The sequence below is a fragment of the Saccopteryx bilineata genome, chromosome 5 (genome assembly GCF_036850765.1).
Source record: "Saccopteryx bilineata isolate mSacBil1 chromosome 5, mSacBil1_pri_phased_curated, whole genome shotgun sequence".
Classification (NCBI taxonomy): domain Eukaryota; kingdom Metazoa; phylum Chordata; class Mammalia; order Chiroptera; family Emballonuridae; genus Saccopteryx; species Saccopteryx bilineata.
Genome location: NC_089494.1, coordinates 217,446,635 through 217,467,354, shown reverse-complemented (window position 1 = coordinate 217,467,354; position 20,720 = coordinate 217,446,635). Strand labels below are relative to the sequence as shown.

The 20,720-nt window shown below is 32.9% G+C and overlaps 1 protein-coding gene across 5 annotated transcripts in view; it reads right to left on the bottom strand.

The window, feature by feature from the left end:
• Positions 1–20,720, bottom strand: part of EPHA5 (EPH receptor A5) — a 375,839-nt gene that overhangs the window by 168,950 nt on the left and 186,169 nt on the right. For 4 of the 5 annotated variants that reach the window (XM_066279318.1, XM_066279316.1, XM_066279315.1 and 1 more), the window contains exons 4-5: positions 16,502–16,657; positions 12,091–12,426 (exon numbers count right to left, since the gene is read on the bottom strand). The exons of the other annotated variant lie outside the window; for it this stretch is intronic. In XM_066279318.1, coding sequence (XP_066135415.1) covers positions 12,091–12,426; positions 16,502–16,657 — 492 coding nt within the window. The remainder of the gene's footprint in view (positions 1–12,090; positions 12,427–16,501; positions 16,658–20,720) is intronic. 5 annotated transcript variants of the gene reach the window in all.

The following is a 20,720-nucleotide window of genomic DNA, read 5'->3' as shown; positions in this document are numbered from 1 at the left end:
CAGAATCATTCTGTGTGTGTATGTTAAAATATGCAAATTCTTGGGTATATACTATCATCAATTCAGGGTGGGGAGTCCATGAGAAACTAATTATTAAGCACACTAAAGACAGAAAATACAATGCATTGCCTTAAATAGCTCAGTAATCATTATATAAAATTTTTCTAAAATAAGTTCAATCATTCTCAGTAAATCCTTTTGAAAAGATTAGAATGGGTCCTGGCCAGCTGACACAGCAGTAGAGCACTGGCCGGCATGTGGAAGTTCCGGGTTCAATTCCTGGTCAGGGTACACAGGAGAAGCGACCATCTGCTTCTCCACCCTTCCTGCTCCTCTCTCTTTCTCTCTCTCTCTACCTCTCATGTAGCAATGGCTAGAATTGTTTGAACACATTGGCCCCTGGCACTGAGGATGGCTCCATGGCCTCACATCTGGTACTAAAATAGTTCAGTTGTAGGCCCTGGCTGGTTGGCTCAGTGGCAGAGTGTTTGCCTGGTGTGCAGGAGTCCCAGGTTCGATTCCCAGCCAGAGCACACAGGAGAAGCGCCCATCTGCTTCTCCACTCCTCCCCTTCTCCTTCCTCTCTGTCTCTCTCTTCCCCTCCCGCAGCCAAGGCTCCATTGGAGCAAAGTTGGCCCGGGAACTGAGAATGGCTCTATGGCCTCTGCCTCAGGCACTAGAATGGCTCTGGTTGCAACGGAGCAACGCCGTAGATGGGCAGAGCATCGCCCCCTGGTGGGCATTCCAGGTGGATCCCTGTTGGGCGCATGTGGAAGTCTGTCTGACTGCCTCCCCGTTTCCAACTTCAGAAAAATACAAAAATAAAAATAAAATGAAATAAAATAAAATAGCTCAGTTGCAGAGCAACGTAGCAGGAGCCCCAGATGGGCACATCATTACCCAGTTGGGGACTTGCTGGCTAGATCCCAGTCAGGGCACATTCAAGAGCCTATCTGTCTGCCTCCCTGCCTCTCACTTAATTAAAAAGAAAAAAGAAAAAAAATAAATTAGAATGTCTAAAAAATGTGAGATTAAGTGAGTAGGCAGACTAGCTAAGAATCTGACTTTTAATAATAACACCATACTTCAGAGTTCTGAAAAACCTATGAATTACAATTAGGGCGCTGTGTCTTGGTCACTATTTTGAAAAAAAGAAGACAGACCCAACATGAACAAATAATAATTTGGCAGAGAATTTTTAAAGAACTAAAAAAAAAAAAATAAGACACACTACACATTAACATTATTATTAGTAGCGCGATTGTAACACTGATTTGAGTAATAGAAAAATCATCAAACTCATTTATTTATGAATTTTTTTTTAACAAACACAGGTGCTAGGCACTGTTGTGACCCTCAGGGGAAAATTTCAGAAAAACAGACAAGAGAGCCCGTATATAGTGTCTTGTTCTCCAGGTTATGTTAGAGAGGCATGCCCAAACTTGAGAACAAAGAAAGCTTTCTCAAGGAAACAACAATTTAAGCAGACCTAAAGACTGAGTTATCTAGGACAAATATAAGAAAGGTAGGTTTTTGGTAGAAGAAATAACATGTGCAGTATTTACTAGTGGTTCAGAGCCTAATGGCTCCAAGGTAAGAATTCCCAGGTTTAGATTCCTATTCTCTGGCTTACTAGATTTGTGACCTTGGGCAAATCACTTCACATCTTTAAACTTTGGTTTCTTCATCATAAAAAATAGGAATAATAATAATAATAATAATAATAATAATATCATGACATGAGGATATAGCCAAGATCAAACAAAAAACTGTAAAGAATGTTTTTCATAGAGCAATGTGCACACAATAAGTGCTAAAACATGGTAGCTCGGGTTTCTGTCATTGTAACCACAATAGGTAAAAAGAAGAAAGAGAAGACCCAGATGTGCCTATTTAGAAGTCAGTATGTCTCTAGAAGAATTCTAAGTCAGGGAACCCAACAAAAATTTGATGACTTCTAAAAATATTCCATCCCACTTGCTAATCATTAAATAAACCGGTCTTTTGACTTTTGGACAAATCTATCAGAATAGAGTCTTATTTGAACTATGTTTTCTTTTTTTTATATAATAATTTTATTATGAACTATGTTTTCAAAACAGCAAATAGGCATGGGAACAAGCATAGAACTAGTGCCTCAATTAAGCCAAGTTTCAGAGCAGACCGACAGCTTCCCCTGGCAAAAATAAAAGCTTCTGTTGGCAGTCATATAATCAGAACACTAACCTGGTGACAGAAGCATAAGTGTGAGGCCAGTGTAAAGATAGTCATGAGATGCAATTAAGTAAAATATTTGTGTCTGCATATTTTTCCTCAAAAACTTCAATAATCAACCAAATTGATATCTAAACACACATGATGTATTTAGAAAAATTTGTATTTTTTATATTTATTTTGATGAAAATGAAAATTGACTATTTTCTATTTGAAAAATATTTCCCCCCTTTCTGCTCTTACTTAGATGCTGCTATTCTCTTGTTTCTTTTTTATTGGTCCAGATATTTTATCAAAATTAGAAGACACTTAATGCTGCTATACAACGCAGTGTTTTAATAAATTATTGAAGATAGAGTCATTACAAGAAATTGAAGTTTTTTGGGTTACCTCTCCAAGTTGGAAGCAGTTGCTTTTATTACCTACTATCATTTGTTTTGAACATTTCTCCTTTTTTCAATTTACTCCACCAGTGAATGAATCTGTCTACATAATATTCATGGAGTGTAAAATCTATTAATCTCATAGTTTCTCCATGGATTCACACTATTGGGAATATTATTAAAAAATTTCTCAAATACTACTATATCAGTATTTATTAACACCTTATTAAATGCTAGTCATAGACTAATTGCTTTGTTAATATTAACATGTTTAATTCTCAGAACCATCTTATGTCATAAATATTATTAGGTTCTGGGAAAAAAACTAAGATTTGAAGATGTTTAAGTAAGTTACCCATGTCACACAGCAAATAAATGACAGAGATAGTATAGAAACCAGAAAGTCTGGTTCCACAGTCTATACCTTTAATCAATACACTAGTTTAGCTCTCTGTTATGGGGTTAAGTTGACATGTAAAGTATAAGTGGATGTGTGATAGTTTTAAGCAAATTGTGGAATGGCTAAAAGCAATATGGGTGAATCTATAAAATATTTTGATTATGGTAAAAAAACTAGTATACAAGATATTTAAATGTAAACATTAAATTTAAAACATAGGCATGAAATAGCATTAAATAAATATTTTATAAGAATATTAATTTTGGATAAAAATAAATAAGCAATTAAGATATAAAATGGTTGCTTATTAGTATAGGCAAATTGCAAATGAATTTGTACTGAAGTGGCACATAAAAATATATAAAGTAGATAAGGACTTTGCATGATTCAAAGATGGTAATAATGTGCCATAAACTGAGGCATATTATTAATAAGACCTTCAACTTTAAATACAAAAGAAAAAAGAAAACAATAGAGTGAAGGAAGAAAGAAGAAAGAGTGGAAAGGAGACAGGAAATAAAATTAAAAAAACTAAATTATTTTAAAAACAAGGCTTTCCCAAAATATTAGAGATAAGTTTAAAAATTATATGTAATGATTTTATTCAAATTTGAACAAATTCATTATCATATATTATCATTTGAATATCACTTTATGTATTTATAAAATTCATCTGATAAAACTTTTCTGGCCAACACATATCAGAACTCAAGAAATTCCAGGTTCCCTTTCTGCTACAATAAAGGCATTTATTTGTCTTGGGATTCAACAAACTGACTTGCCCAGCCAAGATGTGATTTTAAATAGGCAAGTTAAAAAATTCGGCTCTTGTGGTCTTTGTTTTTGCTTTCTTCTGGTGACGATGTCAGCAAAACATGAGGATTTTTCAGGAGTTTCAAGTTTGGGATTCTGGAGTAGCAACACCATCAGTGGCAGTAGTACTTGCCATTTATTGTTTGACAGCTGCGACGACAATGTTTTGGTTCATCAGGCCTGATCAGTGGTTGACTATTGTGTATTTCTCTTGGAAACCTAGCTTCTAACTTTGTGTGTGTGTGTGTGTGTGTGTGTGTGACAGAGATAAGAGAGACAAAGAGAGAGACAGACAGGGACAGACAGACAGAAGGGAAAGAGATGAAGATAAGAAGCATCAATTTTTTGTTGTGGCACCTTAGTTGTTCATTGATTGCTTTCTCAAATGTAACTTGACCAGGGAAGCTACAGCAGACCGAGTGACCCCTTGCTCACGCCAGCAACCTTGGGCTCAAGCTGGTGAGCCTTGCTCAAACCAGATGAGCCAGCGCTCAAGCTGGCAGCCTCAGGGTTTTGAACCTGGGTCCCAGTTCAATGCTCTATCCACTGCGCCACCAACTGGTCAGGCAGATTCTAATCTTTGATTCTATTCTTCTCAGTGATTGTATAAGCAACTTAGTATACTCTATTAAAAGCCTTTTTCCATTTAAACTAGCCAGAGTGGATTCTGTTTACAACTAAGATAATAGACACTAAGAACAGCAATAACAATAAAAATGTTTTCAAAGAGCAGTGTTGCAGGCAACAGTCTTTAAAAAGAATGGGAATATAGGACCAGCGATTTGACTAGTTCTGTTTCACTGTAGCAAGGTCTTATTCAGTTTTAAAAGATCCTTATCAAACAGTGCTTGGCAGAGTGTGGCATATATCTCATTACCTATGGTCACATCAAATAAAATGATTCTTAAAGATAATATTTTTGGTCATTAAATTCCACTTGTTTTAAACTATGAACACATGAGAAATACAAGTAATATAAAAAGGATTAGCTGTGTTTAATTGCACTGCAGAATTTAAGGAAAATATAAGCAGCTCAAAATTTGAATTCTCAGCTCAAGTCGTATTGAAATCATCAGAGTCTCCATTCCATAAATATTCTACATGCTCTTCCAGTGAAAAGAATAACAAAGCCAGGCATCAAAACCCAAATTTTATTCCACAGAATTATGGAATTACAGAGACAACTGAATTTACTTCCTTGCCTCCTGAGAAGATGAGGTCATTGATTGGGAAAAAGGGAAATCTTAAGCATTGCTATGTAAATATGTATGAGAATTTAGATCAGTGGTCCCCAACCCCCGGGGCCACAGACCGATACCGGTCCGTGGGCCATTTGGTACCAGTCCATAGAGAAAGAAAAAATAACTTACATTATTTCCATTTTATTTATATTTAAGTCTGAATGATGTTTTGTTTTTTTAAAATGACCAGGTTCCCTCTGTTACATCCATCTCAGACTCACTTTTGACGCTTGTCTTGGTCACGTGATACATTTATCCATCCCACCCTAAAGGCCAGTCTGTGAAAATATTTTCTGACATTAAACCGGTCCGTGGCCAAAAAAAAGTTGACTCAAAATATTCCCAACTCCTAAAATGTACTGAGTCTCTCTTAACAGATTCAGCTATTCCATAACTAAATATGAAAGTTGTTTCTTTGTGTTTTTAATACTAAGTACACATCTTATCAAAAACCATTAACTGATAGAAAGAAGCAATTTTCTTCCTCTTCAAACTTATTGCTCCATCTGAATTCAAGATCCCAACGTATTATTGGGATATCTTGGAATATCTCATCATTATAGAGGACGAGAAGCTTCTTAAACATGAGACTCACAAAATTCTATAACAAATTTACAGAATCGTTAAAAATATGTGTAAAATAAATTTTACATGTTCCTTACATAGAAGTAAAAATTAATTTAATTCAAGCTGGTGTAAACTTATGATTAGAGATTCTAGATTCAATGTGCTTCTCCAGGTAGCTGGCATGGATGTTAACTGCTTCTATTAGTTGACCAAAATCAGGACTCTAAGGTTGCCCTTAGATAAATAAAGTTCAGATACTGTGGATACCTTTTCTATTGCATGAGAAGGCTTTAAATGACCTACTGAAATAGAAATGTTACATTAGATTTATTTTTAAAGATCTATGAAACTACCCAACAGTAATATCTTCAAAAAAGCCCAGAAGGAAGAGATTTCCACCATGATAGTGAGAAATGAATGATGGCAGCACCTCAATTGCAAACTAAATTTGTCTCTCTATATTTTTTTCTTTTCTCTGTACTTGAGAACACAGAAGTTGAAGATACAGTGAAATGATTTCTTGATTTCTTTAAGGTTTAAGTATGGCAGAGTCCAAGTAATAGAACTTTACCCAGAATAATGAGGGCAAGAATTTGAAAATAGACAACAGAATTTGAATAATAAGAAGTGTAGTACTCTGTCATTCAGAGACCAAAGTAATGGGTTGGTCAATTGCTCTGTATCACGAATGACATCAAGGTCTGAACAATACAAATCAAAATTTAGTGACCTAGTTAGATGATCTTTCACCAATTCCCACAGCTGAATTAGTTTACTTACTCCTTAGCCTCTTAAATGAAACAAAAGTGGGCTTTTCCTTGAAGAAGGACTGTGCAATAGCATCATATGTCAATACTATACATCTCCCTTTTAACTTTTCTAAAAGATTTCTCTGGACATTTCTAAATGCAGCGTGTATGTAGAGGTCAGATTCCCAGATCTTTCAGACATTATGGAATACTGCCCCGAGCTAATACTAATTCCTGTAGATCCAGAATAATACTAAGAAAGATTGATCTGATTGGAGGCTGTAGGGGTCATGTGATGAATGAAATTTTGGCCTGAGCCCATATTACAATTGACACAGAGAAATCTCCATTCTACCTATTGATTATTTCACCAGATAATTGTTATGTGCTTGTAAGATTTACCCTGCACCTGGAAGATATTCTTTTGTCACTGAGGCCCATGAAGTAAAAACTGTAAAACTGCAATAATAGAAAGCTAAAGCATCTTCCTAACACCAAAAAAAGTAAACACAGATCTGTCTTGTATCCCTGGGGAAATGCAGTCATTAGTACAAACACAATAAATATGGAAAAATAAACAGTAGGGGTTATAGATGCATGCAGATTTAAATGACCTGTTTGGTATGTCTAGAAGCCAAAGGAAGCTTTGCAAACAACTGCACATTTTTTCAGGTGGTAATTACAAACACAGCCTGGCCAACATGGTTTCTCCACTAAAGAAAATCAACAAAGACCCTAACAAGAGTTATAATAATGGTCTAACAAGTGCATATAAACATTTTTTTTTAACATCTGTATAAACAGAATCCACCAGAAAACTTTTGTTGCCCCCTTGGCAGCAACAAAGCTGTACTTTCCCCATCTTGTTTTATTATTCTCTTCAATTTCTAGTACTACAGCCCAGTTCAGTCCTCAGAACCCCTGATCATCTCAACATCCTATAAGACATCATGCTGGTCAACTACATGAATAGCATCACACTGAAAGAACCTGATGTAATGAGAATTATTATGTCTTCCAGACAGCTTTGCAAGAAGTAAAACTAATCAAAATAGATAGTCTGGGGCAGCTGGGACATCCCCTCCAAAGTATTTGATGCCTTTTGTAACTCATACCATGTCAATCTAGCTCTCTGAGGAAAGAACCCAAAAATCTAATTCAAAACAATTGAAATGTGCTCAATTACAGTTCAGTATTAGGATTCTGTACCTTTGAATATTAAAATATTAGTAATTTTGTTTATTTTTTATTTAGAATAAGCTATTTTTTTCTGGGATAATATATGCATTTGTGTATATTAAAGTGACTTTAAACTTTAGCTCGATATAGTATACTTAGTGCAAAGTTATTTTAAAGTAATAACTTTAAAATTTTGTTTACAGAAGAATATAACAAATGCACACTATTTTGTGAGCAGATAAAACTTTAAGGTATCTACATTCAATAGAATTTTTAATTTTCATGTTATATACTGATATATTATTTATCTATCTATCTCTCTATCTACCTACCTAGCCATCTATACATCTATTTCAAAGAGATATATTTCATATACCTTAAAAGAATTAAACAGGCCTTGGCCGGTTGGCTCAGCAGTAGAGCGTCGGCCTGGCGTGCGGGGGACTCGGGTTCGATTCCTGGCCAGGGCACACAGGAGAGGCGCCCATTTGCTTCTCCACCCCCCCTCCTTCCTCTCTGTCTCTCTCTTCCCCTCCCGCAGACAAGGTTCCATTGGAGCAAAGATGGCCCGGGCCCTGGGGATGGCTCCTTGGCCTCTGCCCCAGGCGCTAGTGTGGCTCTGGTTGCGGCAGAGCGATGCCCCGGAGGGGCAGAGCATCGCCCTCTGGTGGGCAGAGCGTCGCCCCTGGTTGGTGTGCCAGGTGGATCCCGGTCGGGCGCATGCGGGAGTCTGTCTGACTGTCTCTCCCCGTTTCCAGCTTCAGAAAAATACAAAAAAGAAAAAAAAAAGAATTAAACAGAACAAGTGTTGTCGTATAAATCATCTAAATACTTCTTTTAAAAAGAAAGATTATCATATATAAGTCAATATTTTAAAAGAATATATTATAAAAAACATAAACTTACTAAAAAACTGTAGGAATGCAATAAATTTTATTATTTTTCTAAGTTTAAGAGTTTAATAATGCATGTTTTGCATTTCTATCATTTTATCTACTTTAATTTGACTATTTGTTTAGTTCTTTAGATAATTAATACATTCATATGTAATTTTCCTATCATTTTCTCTGTCCCTACAGACAGTATTTTTTCACCTTTCTGTAAATTACTTTTACTTCCTTTTTTCCCTATAAATGTGTTTATTTTTCTTGACCATAAAAATTCTCACAAAATTTTACAGATTTTCCTATCAACCTCAGTACTATTTGCTACATTTCAAAAGGAGCATAAATTCCAACTAATTCTAGTATTTAGTTTTTCTTAAACTTTGCTTTTTACAGGATTATTAAGTTGCATGTAAAAAGTGACATTTAATTTGTACAACGTCTTGCAAAAGCAATGTTTTAGATTTCATATTGGTAGAAAAATGTTTCAAATGCTGTATAAACATCCATAAATTAATCATTTAATCACTATCCTCAGCAAGAAATAATTATTTCTTTTTATAGACTGATCAGCCAGAGTTACCTAATCAGTTTTAATTCCTAGCTTATTGAAAAATTTTTATATTAAAAAAAATAGCTATTTCACTTATGGTATATGTAGAATCTAAAAACCAAGTAAACAAATAAACTAGAAACAGACTCAACATACAGAGAAGAGATTGACAGTTGCCAAAGCGAAGGAGGTTTGTGAGGCTGTTTTAAAAGGTGAAGGGATTGAGGAGTGCTAAGTGGCAGTTACAGAATAGTCACAGGGATGTAGATTACAGCATAGGAAATATAGTCAATAATATCATGTAAGCTTTGTATGGGGACCAGGTAGATACTTAAAGCAGTGGGGGGAACCATTCTATAAAGTACATGATTTCCTAACCACTTGCTGTATATCTGAAATTAACACAGAATTATACTAAATATAAACTGTAATTGAAAAAATAAATAAAATAAACAAAATATTTCAAAGCATAAAAATACTATTTGTCTTGTATTTTCCGAATAATATTTCAAAGCTGAACAGTTCATATATTTATTGATGTCACAAAATTAATTAAAAAGCAAAGCAAACAAGTTAAAGGTTTGAAACAAATCAATTAAGAAATGCATATATCAAAAATATTTTTCCTTAGAGGAGACTAACACTAAAGTAAAAATACACTTAAAAAAGTATTATATAAAATGCATATATGGTACAGTTAACTTTTTTTCTACTGAATGCTACTATCAGGCATTAAAAACTAATTTCCACAGTTCCCTTTGTATAATGTTGCTATTTGAAAAATCTTTAGCAAAGGTAACATAAAGTCTAAGACTTGTTAGAGGCTACTCGAAGTCAATGTTTGTGGAAATTGAGAATTAGTTGGTCTAGAATTTCAGATACTGAGAATCTTCTTATTTAAAAATAATTTTTGGTATGATTATAAAAGATTTTACAGTATGTGTACCCAGAGAACTTGAAAAAAAGCAAAACTCAACAATATGTTTTCTCTGAATACAAATGTTTGTTTTACATGATAACCATGCCTTAACAGCTGGATGAACATTATTCTTTCTTGGTATTTAAGGTATTTATAATAAAAAAATTATAGTTTGAACAAGCCAGCAAGTCAAAAAAAACAACAAGAACAAATATATATTTATTAAGCACATCATTTAAAAAATTGTCATTGCCTAGCCCTGGCGATTAGCTCAGCTGGTTAAGAGCATCCTCCTGAAAGGACAAGGTTGTGAGTTAGATCACTGGTCAGTGCACACACGGGAAACAACGATGAGTACATGACTAGGTTGAACAACAAATGAATGCTTTCCTTCCCTTCCTTTCTCTCTCCCCTCTTCTTGCTGTCTCTCTAAAAATCAATCAATCAATCAATAAGAATTTAGTCCTTTCCTACATCTAGTTCATCAGAGAAATACTCTCTATATTTCAAAGAACTTAAGGTTACGGAAACTAGAGAATGTTCTCCCAAAGGACTACGACTCTTAGTGATTGTTCAATATGCTTTCAATATGTTAATTGAAGAGTCATAGTAGAGCCACATAAGGTTGAAAGATGTTGCCCAAGAAACCTGAAATCACATGTTTAAAGATAGCATTTTTCTGATGTGGGAAGACAGTTTATATTTACTGAGCACTAGTGACATTTAGTTACTGTGATGAAAAATGGACAAATGTTAGTAATTTGAACAGCTGAGTCTACACTGAAGGGAAATTTAATTATCACTACTCCTGTCTAGTTCTTTAGCCCTTTTTAAAATTTCCACCTTAAGCTAAAGAGTAAATAAAGCAAAATATAAATTCACTGAGAAATGTAGCATATATGTTTTCTGTGAACACTTATTCAACATTGATTAAACATTTAAAATGTTCAGATTAATTATTAGTAAACTGCTTAAATACCTTCATAGCATCTGTATACTCTTGAATATTCATTTTCCTCAGTTCTATCAATCAAAAGTAACCGTAAGCTCAACTGAATCCATTTTCTTCCTCTTCAGTGATAGCCACTTGATTTATTTGGTATATCCAACAATTCACATTTATGTTGGCCAAGACTTGATTATTATCAATATTCTCTTGTCAATTCAGTTATTCCAAAAACTACAATCTTATACTAATACATGACTAAGTTTGATTCCACTCAAACACATCCTATTTCATTGAGTACTACCGTCAAGAATGTCCACACAGACAAATGTCCACCTGAGGTACTAATGAGGTGACAAGCTTATGCCTTTCAACTGAGAGTTGTGGCCAGAAAATAGAGAAAAATTACAATGCGTTGGCTTTAAATGACTCCTTCCACTCCCAGGTACCTGTTGTTAGCATAAACAGGTGAGAAATTACTTACAGGCTTTGGATGATTATTGCCACATACTAGGTTGTATTATTAATTCAGCCATGGTTTGTTTATCTTTGGTTTCAAAGTAAATATTTGAGGGGAAACTGTACAGAATCTACTATGTCAAGCAGAACTGTATTCCCTACTCCTTCATGATTTCTACCTAATAATTCCAAGATATTCATATGAAAGATTGATGTGTTTTCATGTGGTTGTACATAGTTCATAGTTATTCTATTTTGATAAATAAATTCATCAAAGAATAATTCATTTCATGTACTTATAAAAATAGAAATAATAAGAAACGACATTTTCAATTTGCCAAGAAAGTTAAACTGTGATGTCAAACAAACAAATGAACAAACAAGCAAATAAAACCAGCCTGATTAAATATTAAAATAATAAGTTAAAAATTTGAAGTAAACAAAACAACAAAAAATGTAAATTGAACTATAATAATTGTACTGCATGAAATTGAGACAAAACTTTTCACTATAAGTGGACTTGAGCCAGAAAAGTATTTTTAATGAAAATTTCAATTGAAACATAATGTTTTGTCCTGGCTCTGGCTGCGTTTGCTTAGAAAGCCATAGTCTTTGTTTGTTTAAAACTAAGAAATACTTTTTGAGATGTATTCTATTACAAGCCTTAACCCTCTCATTCATGAGAAGTTGTCTCACAGATCTCAGGCGACTTAACCTTCAGCTGTAGAGATAACTGACAGAGCTCAGCCTAACGTACATTATTTGGTTGGGCATCACACTTACCTGCTTGATTTGTGGTTACATTTACAGACACATACTGCCGGGCTCCTGGGCTCAAGTCGGACACTCCATTCACTGCCTCAATCTCAAAGGTATAGTTTGTGTGAGCGAGCAGATCCACCATCATGACAGAGGTGTTTTTCAGGCCGATTTGCCGGGGGAGGTACCTGACATGACCTCCACACTCGTCACACACACCTGCATGGGAGTTGCACTTCTTGCATGCAATATAATATGACACATCTTTCCTTCCACCAGTGTCAGCAGGAGGAATCCATTCCAGAAAGACACTAGTTTCATTAACATTTGAGATGGCATTCCGAGGAGCTGAAGGGGGTCCTGGTTTGCAAAGTAAAGTGAGAAAAAGATATTTTTAAGATGATAAAATCAGGTAGCTTTACTACACAAATCTCTGGTCTGAAGAAGAAGGAAGTAGATTTAAATTAATCTTTTTAAGTAGGAAGAATCAAAGAGTCATCATTTGTAATAATCTTTGAAAAATCTTAATATAGTTTTGTAGGGACAATAGTTTTGTAGGACAATGTATACCCTATAGAAATTACTTGTTTTGGAATTGCTGTAACATTAATTCAGTTAAAATAGATATTTTGATTAGAGTATATATAAATAATTATGGAATAAAATTGTATATGCATAATAATGTTAAATAAAAATATATATTCAAAATGGGCAAGTCCTTTATCAAATACAAAAAAATATACTCCTTGGGGATTAAATTTATTACTTCCTCATTAATAATTGTCTCTAAAACCAAGGAAAAAACATAAAGGATTACTAAGCAATGAGCTGAGGTAAAACTGGATTTTTTTAATGTGGCTTTTTATGAAAATTTCTGCAAGTAAAAAATAGTCTTAGCTTACCACAAAATAGATTATCTATCTACTTATAATTCAACAACAGCATTTGAAACTCCTCATTATATGTTAGGAGAACACTAGAATTTAACTAATTGGTTGATATTAAAATCTCTAATAAAGTTTTATATTTTTAAATTTTATATTGTTTTAAGATAGTGCTTTCTGCAAATTATGAATTTTACTTAATTGTAACTTTAAATATATTCTTAAAATAATTCAAAAACATAACATTTGGAAGAATAAAAGTATTCCGATCTTGAGGAATCAGCAGAACTAATTTATAAAAAATAATAAATAGTATCTCTTTATATATTACTTTAAGTATTTCTGAAACTAATAATTAACACACTAAAGAGAACTAAAATTGATTACATATAATTACAATAAATTTACTCCTCTGGTGGGGGATGTTAATAATAAAGGAGGTTATACATGTATGCGGGTAGGGACTATAGTGCCAATCTTTGAATCTTTCTGAATTTTGCTGTGAAGTTAAAATTGGTATAAAAAATAATGTCTTTTAAAAGATAGACTGCATAATGTCTGATACTATAGTTGATTTTTAAATAATTAGAATTAAACCTTCAGTCAGCTCTTGTTATGTGAGTAGATATTCTCAAAGACAAAATAAATTTATTATATATTTGTTTCAGACTTAATGAGTAAAGATTTAATGACAGATAATAAAATATACTATAGTGGTAGTTGAATAGTTCATAAGCAAAAATCAATTAATATAAGATGACATAACTTAAGTATATTAATATGCATTGACTGTTCTAAATATAGGGATTAATATTAATTCCTACTTAATATTTTTAAGTCATGACTGCTGAGGACTATATTTAAAAGTGATAGAAAAGCTACAAAATATCATTTAAATTAATAGGATTCAATACCAAAATCATTTTTACAAAACATTCCCCACCCTGATTATCGTTACTGTTGAATCTTGTGAATTTTTCTATACATACAACCTCGCTTACTTCAATATGACCAATCATTTTAAAAGCTGAAACATTACTTAAGGTGGAAATAAAAGTATTATTTTTTACTATAACTTTTACCTTATTTAATAGTAAATATTTATGGAGTTGTTATTTGAGATAAAAATTTTATATAGGTTTATAAGTTTTCTTTAAAAAAACCAAAAACTACAATATACCTGAACTATGTCTACTGTACAAATTGCCAAATTTCTGATTTTTTTCCTGACAACTGAAATATACCTGCATCTAAATCTGTAAAAATGCAGTGAAATTTGATTTCCTTTTCTTCTGACTTTGCTACATATAACAGACCCTCAATAATTGGGTGGGGGCAAATGTGAAACTCAAATTTAAAGTCAAAATAAAACTCAAATTTACGTGAAACCCTAACATAGAAGTAAAAAGTAGAAGCTCAGACAGATTGGCATCTAAAAATAATGTAATGAAATTCCACTGCCTGCTTGTAGATGTGATATATGAACTAAAGTAGAACCGTGAGAAGTATCCTTGATTTAAGAAGATTTATTAGAATCTTTACTTTTGTCTGATTTTATTTACTATATGTTTATAACATTCTGTTTTCAATATTGTATATATACCAAAATGTTAAAAATAATTGGAACTATAAACTTAATTTCAAAGAGCTAAAGGAAAAACCAAATTCAAGGTTTCCATTAGAACATCAATCAAGCCATCTATTCAGGGGGATCATACGCAGTATTTGTGGTGGTATGAATGCAACTAAAAAAGAAAAATACACACTCACAGATGATAGACTAGGAAGATCTTCTACACAAACCCCGATAGTCTTTTTGAGAACTGTATACAAATTAGTGCTGTTTTGAGACAGTGTTAGATATTCACACACCTAAAGACAGAGAAAATAGGAAGCCTCAAGTCCTAAAAGAGTGCTAAGAAGCCCTTGCAACCAGAGCACATGCTGTCTCCATTCCCTAACATGCTTACACCAAGGGAGGCTCACATTTATGCTAAGAAAGAGAAAGATCATGGCTGGACCACTTAAAGAAAATAATAATTAGAAAATTAATGGTTTGAACCCAGGTCAGGGCACATATGGGAACTGACCAATGGATGCACAACTAAGTAGAGCAACAACTACAACAAATGAATGTTTTTTTCTCTCTCACTCTTTCTACCCTTCTCTCTCCTTTCCTCTGTCTCTCTAAAAAGCATAATAATTATAATGATTTTTAAAGGTATTTCAAGATGGTTTTCTCTCCCTGATTTACCATTCTATTGTCTACCTAACGTTTCCCCTACTATTTGGGCATTCTTTTTCTTTGAATAATTTAAATAATCTCCACTGCAACAAAAATGCATCACATTCAAATGTGGTCTCCCAAAAGTGTATATAATGATGTCATTTAATCACTGAAGAGGAATTGTTTCTAATTAGCAATTGCTTAACCTGTAAAATTATCAGTATTGTTATAAAAGAATGATCTTTATCAATATAAAGCTAATTATATCAATAATTTGAGAAATCATGAAAATACATTTCACTGACACTATGAAATTCAGACACTGAAATTGAGATATTTCAGTTTATAATTATTTATTAAAGGAATTATATGTTTTTATGTATTTAATACTAATGAATGATAAAAAGTTCAGAAATCTGTCATCTTTTAGAGCAACTACAGCTTAATGATTCTAAAATAGTGAAACAAAGGAAGTCATAAAAAGTGATAGTTATGTAGAAAGCAGATCCACTTTTTTTTTTGTCTTTCATTTTGTTTTGTGATTTGCTATAGAGACTATGAACATGGAGGATCTATGCAAGTATTGCCACGAAGAAAACAAATATATGAATTTGTTTCCTTCCCAGAAATGTATGGAACAGTAGAAAAACAAAATCACCAAAAATATTAATGGATGTGAATGCATCCACTGCAAATGTTGGTGTTATGTATATAATAAACTTCACTCTAATTATTATGATTATTTGATCATATAATTAATAATAGTTAAGAGCACTCATAAGAAATACAGCAACTGCTCAAACACCCTAGCTAAAAATTTGGTTTTACATTTGACATTTAAATTGGTTTTGCCAACCCTTACTACTCCATGTTCTTGTAACGTTTCCTTCTCATTGGTCTTTGCAGCTTAGTGGCTCAAGTTAGAATAAAAAGTGAAAGTGCCATTGACTTCATGTTTATGTGATCAGGATGCTGGTTTGGAAGAAGAAGAAAACTGCCATGAACAAAGAATGGATTGATCATTCATATTTGACTACCATGAACACTAACAGAACTCATAAAATAAAAAGAAAAACTCAATGTCTGCATCTTAGATGTTGAATTTGAAATTAGGGGAAATAGATGCTTCTGACAGTGAGTGATAAAAGTCTCAAATTTTTCAATGCTTACTCAAGAAGACCGAAATGTAGTGCACAACTATACTGGAAGATTAAACATTATGCCTGTTTTAGGGGAAATGGTAATAGAATGGAACAGGCTCCACCATGCTCTTTCTTCAAACTGGTGAAAGTTAGCATCACCAAATATTCGTGGGTTTCCTTACTTGTGCATGCCATTGTGGGTGGATCAGACTCCCTCCTGAAATAATCCTTTTCACAGACACAAGAGGTTGAAGCTTCCTCATGGGTATAACTGTGAGGTGGACATTTGCTGCAGCTCTGGCTGTGAGGTGAAGCTTTGAAGAACCCAGGTCTGCACACTGTCAAAAGAAATAAGAGACTAAGCTTTTCCCTGGAACAGATGCGGTGTTTGTTTTGTGAATAATGTCATTATTAGACTAGTATACACAGATCACATATAACACAACCTTTGCATTAATTTCAATTTTTTTCATAAGCTTCTGAATCATAAATAGTAGGCTATTTATTCAGATATCCAAATATTTATTTTCAGTATTAAAATTAAACATGTTCAAAAGATATATATTTAATGACTTTTATGCTACAGGAGCTTATAAGAAACTATAAAAGGTAGAAAATACTTACATGTATTTGTATTTAAAACTAAAGTAGTGCTTTGAATATAAATTTTATTTTCTCTATGAATATATCTAATGTTGAAGGAATGTAAATTTTCTACTCTGTTCATAAAATGGTATGATATACAGTAGGTGCTCAAAATTTTGTTCTTAAATTAATTAATTCATTAATTAGTAGGTGCTAAAGACTTTAAAATCTTGTTAGATTGGGGAGAATGCATGAATGAACTGGTGCATTGCTCACTTTATGTTAATTTCAGGAGAAATTAGATTTTAGGCATTTGTTTTAACTTTTAGAATTTTTTTTATTCAACCTGCATCTATTATAATATTTGTAATACTTATGCAGATTATAATGATCTGTAAAAGGTAGAAAGTCTATCTCTTTTACTTTGCATTCACTTTACTTATCAGAGTGTTTGACCACAATAGGTGTTCATATATTTCTATCATATATAATGCCTGAATGAATGAATAGCATGGCATAAAGATTATAACTGAACTATTTAGAATCACATAAAAAAAGTGTTCTCTGACATTCTTGTTAACATTTCTAAGTTAGTAATCAGGTGAATAAGAGTTAATAAAAGTAAATCTTTTTATTCTGTTCATTCCCTAAATTTCCATGTCTTTCTTTCTCTTCAGTGGCTAATAAAGTCAAACTTCAATATTCCAATTGTCCACTGTGAGTCAACAGAAACCAAGCTGATTGTTTGATTTACTTTTTAAGGCTTAGTTACATAAACCTAATAAATATCAATATTTTTATATTTTTAAATTTCAGCATATATTTATAAGCATTTATTAATGAATCATTAACCATTTTCTAAAGCTCAAAGGTAAACTTGTATTTCAATAAAAAATTTGATTGACGTAATGAATGAATTAGGGCTGTTTCATGTGCCACAAACAATGTGGGATTTTAGTAATCCACGCTAAAGTGTTCTGCCATCACTATGAATAATCAGACTCTGACAAAAACAAGAAAGTACTTTTTTCAGTAGATCTAATTATAGAGATAGTAAAGTCTTAATGGTTTTATCAATACATTCAGAGAGAATGTGAAGGTATTTGAAAGATATGAGCTTTTTGATAGTATTAAGGGCATTCTTATAGTTAAGTGATTATGAGAAGATTGAAATATTATTTTTCTTATAAGATTGTTGAAGCAGCCAGTACCATATTTAGCTTACTTATCCAATTTTCTCCTTTTATCTTTTTATTCCGACTTTAAACACAATTGGCTTTCAAAGACATAAAGTATCAATCCACTCACTCTACATATTTGAAATTCATTCATCATTCACAAAACAAAAGTTACTTTATTTCTTTTTAATGAGTGTCTTTTAACTTAATAGCTATATAGGATATCATGTGTAAAACTGTTGTTCAACCTTCCAACTTTAGAAATAGGAAATAATATAAATGTAAGTAAAAAGTTGATAAATGTATCTTTCTGTTCAATAGCCTTAACAAAATTCTTTAAGCAGGTGTGGTAGACCAGATATTTTGCTTGGTATTGGGTTACAGAAATAAGTAAAATAGAAATGGCCCTGCATTTATGAGTCTTAAAGGTATTCCATAAATAATTATAAATATGATTTAGCTAGGAAACAGAACAATGAGAGTAAACATTATAATCTAATTTAGACTAGAATGTCAAAAACTTTTTAAGAAAGCTGAATCTTTTCTGAGTTGTAAAAGATTAGTAATAAAGCCCAATTTGAATATGAGTATTCTAGTACCTTAGAGGGTAAAATCCTTCCAACAGACCAAAAGAGCTAGAGATAAATAAAGAAATGGAGGAAGCTAAATAATTAATCAGGCAGATAGTAGATACCAAGTGACAGAAATAGAGTCAGACAGGAAAGAAGACAACAGGTCAAAAACACCTCACAGTTGTAAATTATTTTGGACTTTATTTTGTGAATAAAGAAAATTCATTACAAAGTTATAAGCCTGGAAATAATAAGATCAAAGTAGTATTAAAAAGATCACCTCTCAGAGGCCTGGGTAACAATTGGAGAGGAGTATGGATGGAGGCAATTTGCCCTTTTGTTACTATTACATTGATCCAGAAAGGGACTCTATTGCATGACAAGGGTGATTTCAGTGGTCATAGATACATGTAAGTGAATTCAGGAGATAAGTATAAAGTGAAATAAACAGATTTTGTGGTATATTTAATGAATTAGATAAGTGAGTAAGAAATCCTAAGAATGACTCTAAAGTATTTGGCTTAAATATACAGGAAATACAGGTGACATTTCTCAGATAGTAGTAGACAATTTTAGCATTACTTCCTTAGTTAGTTTCAGTTCCTAGCATCAACATAATTATTTTATAACTTCACCTCTTTCTTCTAAACCCTTATAAGTGCTATTCTTTTGTGACTCCTAGCTGGTATATTTGTCTATGCTGAGAAAACAGAAGTCATCAAAGAGTAACTTCATTATTTTTCTACAACCAAATCTCCTAAGCTATTTATACTTATACCTCCCTCTCTACATATATACACCTAGTCAGTCATTCACATGAGCCCAGTACATACAATTTTCCAGAAATCTGGAATAAAAACAAAGTGAAACAAAAGAAAGAACAACATACAATTATCAAACTTACTTGATCTTAATTTTCCCTGTAGCCAACAAATATTAATAGTTTTGTTCTCCTTCAGAACAAAATTTCTTAAATTACTTTCCAGACATTCATCTTTAGCTCCTCATTTAAAATCACACACTGACACATTCCACTCTGCTGAAACTACTGAATTAAAACTGTCCTTGTTTGTGTTACAGTCATCTTGTCACCATATTTCTTAGCAGCATTTGATCAAGCCCTATTTGGGGAAACTCCAGTTAATTTTACTACAGAATGCTAGCATAGCCTACATATTTCCACTCAGAATGTACAAAACCCTTCAAATGAGGTTTCCTGCAACACTCACTCTTTCCATCCATGCTAACCGAATATAATTTCCTGCACTTGAGGAACTTCTCTATCTGCCTCTGAATATTGCAGAATATTGCAGGGAAAGCATTCCTTGTCAAATGACAGGAAGTGTCACTCAGAAAAAAAAGCTTATTCTTCATCAAACCAAACTTAGATTTAATATGAATACAGTTGGAAGACACAGTAGGTATAATATTTATTCATTACTTTTTTTTTTTAAGTGCACTCTTTCTGTCAAGGACTGTGGCAAAGAATGTCTGCACTGTGATGAGAAAACAATTGTACACCACAGCCTAAAATTACAAGATATCTAGGGTGACAGAGAATAAACAATAATCAAAAGGAGCAAAATTGACTTTTAATCATCACAAATTTTAAGAAACAGCTATTTTAAAAATAGTAAAATTTATCTAAATTCCAACTTGATTTGTTTCATTCAAAATAAATGAAACTTCTGGAGCAAAGTGGTTTCGTGTGATACTTGTGCATTATTACCTCAATTTTATTTGGAAAACACTTTGCAAGTCCATTTAAGTTGGGCAAAGAATAGGAGGGAAAATACACTATACTGACATGTTTCATGCCTATTTTGACTATTTTGGCAATGCTCTGGAGGGAAGGAGACTATATTTAGTAATTGCTACTTTATCCGTTCTTCCTGACTCATTTTAAGTGCTGCCTTTTTCATGATGCTTGGGCTGATCCCCATGATTAAATATTCTTTCATTATACATCCTTTGAAGTCTGAACCATTTATTTAGTGTCTGTCTTTGCAGATAGCCTAATTTTTGTCATAATTTTACCTATATAAATTCTCATCTGCTCTCAACTC